The sequence below is a fragment of the Anopheles bellator genome, chromosome 2, assembly GCF_943735745.2.
Source record: "Anopheles bellator chromosome 2, idAnoBellAS_SP24_06.2, whole genome shotgun sequence".
Classification (NCBI taxonomy): domain Eukaryota; kingdom Metazoa; phylum Arthropoda; class Insecta; order Diptera; family Culicidae; genus Anopheles; species Anopheles bellator.
This window is the reverse complement of record NC_071286.1, coordinates 37576455-37583960: the sequence shown is the minus strand read 5'-3', so window position 1 is coordinate 37583960 and position 7506 is coordinate 37576455. Positions and strand designations below refer to the sequence as shown.

General features: G+C 54.8%; 1 protein-coding gene across 1 annotated transcript in view; it reads right to left on the bottom strand.

Moving 5' to 3' along the window:
- LOC131211428 (adenylosuccinate synthetase-like) overlaps positions 1-2276 on the bottom strand; it is a 4007-nt gene extending 1731 nt beyond the window's left edge. The window contains exons 1-2 of the mRNA XM_058204880.1: positions 2107-2276; positions 1-256 (exon numbers count right to left, since the gene is read on the bottom strand). Of these exons, the coding sequence (XP_058060863.1) occupies positions 1-256; positions 2107-2230 (380 nt within the window). The 5' untranslated portion in view covers positions 2231-2276. The remainder of the gene's footprint in view (positions 257-2106) is intronic.
- Positions 2277-7506: the final 5230 nt, after the last annotated feature.

Genomic DNA, 7506 nt, shown 5'->3' with positions numbered 1-7506 from the left:
CCGAGCAGATCTGACACACGGATCCCGTTGCTTTCTGCTTTGTTGGAGTAGCACGGCCCGATGCCCTTTTTCGTTGTGCCGAGTGACTTTCCACCCTTTTCCGCTTCCTGCAGAGCATCCACCTGCTGGTGCATGTCCAGAACCAGGTGAGCACGGTTGGAGATGATCAGTCGTTTCTCCCAGCTTTTTAGCCCTTTCGCTTCATTCTTGGCCAGTTCCTCGAACAAACTCGGCAGGTGGATGACGACACCGTTTCCTAATGACACGGTAGGTAAAAATAAATATAAATATTATACTCGCTTGATTACACTTCTTAAGATCTTTAGGATCTTCATAACCTAACAGTTAGTAGGTTCTAATAGTAATACTAATAAAATTCAAAAAAATCCAAATTGGAACGGAATTTAAAATTTTGCATCCCATAAAGTAGCGTCTTTATTGACAGCTACATAAATCCTCTCAAACTTTGTTGATAATGTCGCGTAAGACTTCGCAATTGCCGAATCAGCGTCATGCTCGATAAACGTTCGATACGTATGATCGTTCGTATGATTTTTTTTTTTTTGCTTTAGTGCGGGCACAGGCCCAGGCACCTTTAATTCACGGAAGTTGCCCTGCCCCTGTCCCTCTCTCTAAGCCGTTTGTGCGACTTGCCAGTCTGGCGTGCGTCACAAAGGGCCGTGGGTCGATCTTGTCCCGGTCACCAATCTTTCCGCTCGGTTGTCTTTTCGCTTCTCACTGGTCGCTATCTGCCAGTGTCGTATAGTTGTTGGTTTGTCGCTGTTTTAAGCCGTGGTCGTGCTTCCTTGCGACTCATTACTCGACACGTGAAGTGCCCTCTCAGCCCACACGGGTCCCACGGTCGCGCGTGGTTATGCAGCATCACCCCCCGAAGAGCCTTGCATAGTTTGGTCGCCTTTGCTGTGCCCTATTTCTTTGTCTCGCCGGTCGCGTGCCGACACGCACACTAGCGCAAATGATGTCCGATGTCGATTAGCGTTTCGATCGTCGGCCGGCACCCACACTCGCTGCTGCTGCCGGCACCCACACCTGCACCGCCTGTCTGCGTGGTGTGACTCTTACCACCACAGTTCTTCTATTCGCTGGAACTTGCCGTCCACCCGAGGTGCGGTGACTCATGGATGTTGCTAGGGGCACACTTCCATGAGTTCGATGGGCAGCAGCAAAGCGAATGTCTGGAGAATGACGGATGTCCAAATAAGCGCCGTCTGCGCCGAGACAATGCAGGCCTTTTTTTTTGTTAAGGAAGGAAGAATCTTCCAGCGCTCCCTGCAGGCGGGAGACGAAACCTTTCGGTTTCTCGCTGTGTGAGGAGCTGAAGATCCCTCACCAAGATGGCTGGTCCACACTCGCTCCGGGTACCGCAAAACCATGCCGGGTTTCTACCGACTAAACTTCTTCCCGGACAGCCCACTGCACGAACGTTGTGTGGTTTGCGGTCCTACAATTAACTTCGCGCCTTCGGTTTGCAGGATGATGATTCACCTTCGGTTTGCACGATGATAGAGCCACAAACAACAATTCGTTGTTACGCGACCTCTTCGATTTCAATGGCGTAGAGGGTCGAGGGTAGGTTGCACTTGATTTTTGGTCCCCAAAGTGCGCCAGAGACCCGTGCCAGCCTTCGGTGGGGCAACCTTTGGTTCTAAATTTGTGCTCTCACTTGAACATTGACGCAGTTTCTGAAAGATGAATCGACACGTGCTTTAGTTTGTCGAAATGATCTTGAAAATGGCGTTTTCACCCTTTTGCTACTGCGACCGTGCCTGCGTGCGAGCGTGTCTATCCTTCCATTAAACCTTATTTAGTGGGCATCAAGCAATCCGACAACAAACCAATTGCCAATGCCGTCAAAGGGTGACATCTCCAAGCCAATCAGGGAAACTACCTTCCACCTACTACCACCTACCAGTCAGTCATCGTACGGAAGATCATTCATAAGATCAATTCGCTGTTTTATTCATTGCCAACCCCTGACGCGGTGTACCGTTGGATGCTGTTCTTTTTGCACGATCAGAAAATACTTTTTTGACTTTTCAATGAGCTTCAAAAAGCATCCGTCAGCAGCTGTCGCGTTCTACTCACCAATAATAGATATACATCTCTCGTGAATGATGCCGCTGGGTAGCAGGTGGAAGTCGATATTCTTGCCGTCAACCACCACCGTGTGGCCAGCATTATTGCCACCCTGTGAACGAGAAGTTACCATTAAATATTTGCCGATCGATTCTCAACGCACTGCTTGACGACGCACAGCTGATCGTTATGCAACACCGTATGACGACAACACGATTTCGTTTTGCAGGATGTTTCCTTCATCACTATGCTGATAAACACAATAGTTGATTGTTGATAACCAAACAAAGCCCTTGCGGGAACTTTACTGGAACAAACTACCGAAGTGCGCTTTTGTTTCATACAAACCACCCACAAACCGCGATGCTAACGATGGATGATAATATGTGATGATTGTGATATTTTTGGTCCACCGCCAAGTACCATTCAAGTGGTACAACATCACACCGATGATGATCGTCGGTTAGCTGTCATCCCATTTCAATCCCGTTTTCGTCAAAAAATAACGTGGGCGCTACAAACCATCCACGCGGATGTAGTGGGTGCGGTGGATACTATTCGTCGTCACGATTCCCTCCGGGTCTTTGTGTCTCGTGCCCGCCCTCCTCCCTGCCAAGCGTGCCCATTTCTCTCCGCGCGCCCATGGACCGATTAACTGGCTTTTGCCAGGGATTTCAAGTGCATACAGCTAAAAAGCAGTGGCGCCTGCGCTTTGCGCCTTCTCAGCTGAACCGCGCTCTACTTCTGCTATTTCTCGTGCGTATATGTGAATTTGGTAGGTTACGGGTGTCACGACGGATGATTGCAACGGTGCTCGCCGGTCTCTTGTAGCTTTGCTTACGTTTTACCCTACGTTGTGCTATTCTTATCGAATGTGTTAACATAAGCAAATTTCTTCTATCGTTTAAGGGGCTTCCGGAGGGAATCAGGTTGGGCAACGTTAGTCAGATTAGCCACGTGAAAACGAAAAATCACAGTGGTTGTCCAATGCGCAAGAGATCGTATACACAACACCACCATTGAGCAGCGAAAACACATCGTGTACATCGCCCCAATGCGTTCTATTTATTGAACAATTTTAAGTATAGCTTGGTGAAACACTAAAAAACGTGTCTTTGACGGGAAACAACGGAAGGACGAATGACGAGGACGACACAAACCAAATGGCGGTCAACACAATCGAAGAAAATGTGACGAGGGTTTGGTAAAATATTTATAAAACTGATCTTACATGAAAAATAAAATAAAATAAATTATAAATAAAATAATTAAAAATTATAAATAAATTATCATCATCAATAAAATAAATTTCCGAACATCCCGTCGGCGGTGTGAGAAGGCCTTAAGAAAATTTTGTTTGTTTTTGTCTTTCGACAATAGTGCTCGACTCGTGTGACAGTCGTTGCTATGTGCTCGAATGCGTTTGTATTCCACAACTTTAAGCATGAATGGTGGCATTTTGACAGCCGAACCGCATGGTCGCGAAGTGAAAAGTGAAAAATAAGTAAAGAAAAACACAGGAAAGGGGCATGTCTGCAGCGGCAGACGAGGATGAAGAAGACGAGATGCTGACTGCCGACGAGATGCTGACTGCCGGCGAGGAGCTGGAGCCAGCATCTCCCCCGTGCAAGAGAAGGCCGCTGTGGAGGGAGTCCACGCCGTCCTTATGCATCGAACCGATAAACACGCAGGAGATGGCAGTCCTCGCGTACGTTAAGGCCGACGTGAAGGCTCAGATAGAAGAAGTATGCGCGCGCTTCGCGGACGAACGGGAAGCGATGCAGCGCACAATAGAAGAACTGCGTCGGATAGTGGAACTGCTGACCACTGTGGTGCAGACGCAGCGCACACTGTCCGCCGCGCAACCGCCAGTTCGCCACCAACAGCAGTGTAACAGCGCAAAGCCAATGACGCCGCAGCAACGGCTGGAAACGGCACGCGCACTGGAGGAGCCCGGCACCGGCAAACCGAAGCAGCAGCCACAGGTTCACTACCAGTGGATAGAAAAGCGCAGCAAGCGGCAGCTCCAGCTCGAGAAGGCGGAAAGAAGGAGGAAGGAGGAGAAGCGGCAGCAGCAAGGACAGCAGCGGCAGCCAGGAAGGCGGCAGCAACGGCAGCAACCGCAAAGCCGGCTCCAACAGCCGACACAGCGGCAACAGCAACCGCAACCGCGGCAACAACAACAGCAGCAGCAGCAACGAACAGTTCAGGCAGACGCCGTAAGGGTCGTACCCAAGAGCGGCATGTCGTACCTGGACGTCATGCGGCTTGTCCGGGAGACACCGGTGATCATGGAAGTGACCGAAAGGGCTTGGCGGTCGAGCAAGGACCACCTGATGATCACGGTCAAAAGTGACGCCAACGCGGATGCCGTGAAGACCGCGGTGGCCAACCTCGTTGGCGAGAGGGCCACCCCAGAGGTCCTCACTGCCATGGCCGTGCTCCGGATAAAGGGCATCGACATCTGTGCAGACAACGAGGAGGTAGCCGAGGCATTGGGAAAAGTCGCGGGGGTCGCAATACCCGCGGCGGATGTCAACTTCCGACGCATGTACGACGGATTGCAGAGAGCCAATGTCAGGGTTCCAGCCAGGTGGTGGCTGCCCTGACAAAGGACAAAGTGGTCATCGGGATGACCCGTTGCGCAATTCGCGAGGCCGACTCCGTTCTCGGCCAGCCAGAGACGCTGGCCGCTGTCTCGGGAGGGGCCACAGGCCCAGCAAATGCACGGGACCGGACCGCTCCGACTGCTGCCTGCGATGCGGCAGCAAGGAACACCGGCGAAGCAGCTGTACGGCCGAAGCCCCTAAGTGTGTTGAGTGCTCTGGCGCACACAATACGGGCGCAGCAGTGTGCGAGGGCAATGCCATGCAATGCCTCGCATAATGCAACTAAATGTGCAGCACTGTCGACTGGTCCAGCTTCTCCTGGCCCAGGCGACCACCGCCAGCGTAGACGACGCAGACCGCGAGCCAGATAGCGGTAAACCAGACGTGGTGCTCGTCTCGGAGCTGTGTCAGTTGCCCACCGTTAGCAACTTTTGGGTGGCCGACTGCAAAAGGACGGTAGCCATCTACTCCAGCGGCCGGTTCCCCATACAGCCACTCAGCAGCAATACTGAGGAAGTCGTCGTGGCCGAGATAAGGGGCATAGTGTATGCCAGCCGCTGTCGAGTGGGGCAGTCCCAGGACCAACGCCAGGGGAGAAGAGTTCCTCGCGACCATGGAACAGCTAGGGCTCGTTCTGCTCAACCGTGGAGAAGAGCCCATCTTCCGAGGCAACTCAGCGGCACGTCCATCGGTGATTGACGTTGCATTCGCCACCCCAGCCATCGCAGGCCCGGGCGACTGGCAGGTGATAGAGGACGATGAACTGATGTCGAACCACTCGCCCATCATGTACACCGTCGGTGATCCGCACCCTCGAACCGCACCGCAGCCAACACCACGGCACTGCACTCGTCGGTGGAGGATGCACCTGTTCGACCCGGAGGTGTTCGCGATCTCGCTGCGGGCACTGAACTTCGGCGAAGTCGAACCATCGGTGGCCGCCGTCACGAGACTGCTGGAGAGAGCCTGTGATGAGACCATGCCGCGCAGTGCCCAAGGACCGAGGCAGAATAGGCGCCACGTCTACTGGTGGACGTCGGAGATCGCTGAGAAGCGCACCATCTGTGGGCTCGCCCGACGACGCCTGCAAAAAACGAGGGACGCCAGCGACCGTGCTTACCGGGCTGTCGAGTACAAGCAGACGAAGCGCATGCTTGGTAGCGCCATCCGGGATAGCAAGCGGCGTTGCGCCCGGGAACTCGCGGATTCAGTCGAAGACGACCCTTGGGGTAGCGCCTACCGAACAGCGGTGGGCTGGCTCACAGGCGGACGCCTGCGCCAAGAGGACGACCACGAAGTGTTGGGACGCATCGTGGACGAGCTGTTCCCACAACAGCCACCGATGGACTGGCCTGAAACAGCGCGACCAGGGACTGCTACCGGGGCGATCCGCGGCGTAACGGAGGAAGAGCTAATGGCCATTGCCAGCAGCCTCAGCCCTGGCAAGGCCCCTGGACCTGACGGCATACCGAACGCAGCCGCAACCGTTGCCCTGCGATCATACCCTGCCGTGTTCTGCAGCCTATTCGGACGGCTTCTTGAAGCAGGCTCCTTCCCAGAAGAGTGGAAACAGCAAAAACTGGTACTGATCCCGAAACCGGGGAAGCCAGCGGGGTTGGCGTCGTCGCATAGGTCGCTATGTATGCTGAACGTCCTGGGAAAAGTGTACGAACGTATCCTGCTCAACAGACTCAACGACCGGATGGAGTACGGCAGCGACGGACCGCAACTCTCTTCGACGTAGTACGGCTTCCGCAAGCAGCGATGCACCCTAGACGCTGCCCGGATGATCGTCGAGGAGGGAGCCGACGCGATGCGCCACGGTCGCACGAACTCAACTGACCGACGCAGGACGCAGGACGGGACGCAGGAGGACGCATCTGCATGGTGGTGTCGCTAGACGTGCGCAACGCGTTCAACTGCGCCAACTGGGCGTCGATAGGTGCGGCGCTCCAAAAGAGACACGTGCACCCGGAGCTGCTGCGTGTGCTGGGCAGCTACTTCACCGGTCGTACCCTGCTGTATGGAACCAAACGTGGGCTGAAGGTGCGCAACTTCACGGCAGGCGTTCCGGAGGGCTCAATCCTTGGACCGACCCTCTGGAATGTGATGTACGACGGTGTCCTGTCGCTGCCACTTCCAGAGGGTGTGCGGAGTGTCGGCTTCGCGGACGACCTGGCGCTCATCGTGCGGGCTGTCAACGTGGAGAAAGCCAGAGAGGCCGCCGAGGACGCCGTGCCTGCTGGCACGACGCTGGCGACGACAGACGCTGGCTGGAGATAAACTCCCTCTCTCGTGCCCGAGAGAAAACGGAGGTCCTCGTCATCAGCAGCCACAAAGGGGGACGGCAGCACACGAGCGTCAACGTCGGTGGCGGTGTTGCCTGCCAATCGAAACAAACGATCCGGTATCTAGGGATACAGCTGCACGACCATCTGCGCTGGCGACCGCACATCGAGTATGTGGCAGAATGGGCTAGCCAGGTGACGCGAGTCCTTCGGGCCTTGATGCCTAATCGTTCCGGAGCGACGAGTGACAGACGCAGGCTGATTGCGAGTGCGGTAACGTCAATGATCCGATACGGAGCCCCGCTATGGGCGAAGCGGCGTTCCGGCCTCGAGATACAGAACAACTGTCGACTCCTGGATGGAGTGCAGCGCAGGCTGGCGCAAGGGGTGGCAAGCACGTTCCGCAGTGTTTCCTACAGTGTGGCCACGGCCCTCGCCAGGAAGGTGCCCATCGTACTGCTGCTTCAGGAGGACGAACGCTGCATCGGGCGACGATGGCCAGCGATTGGGCA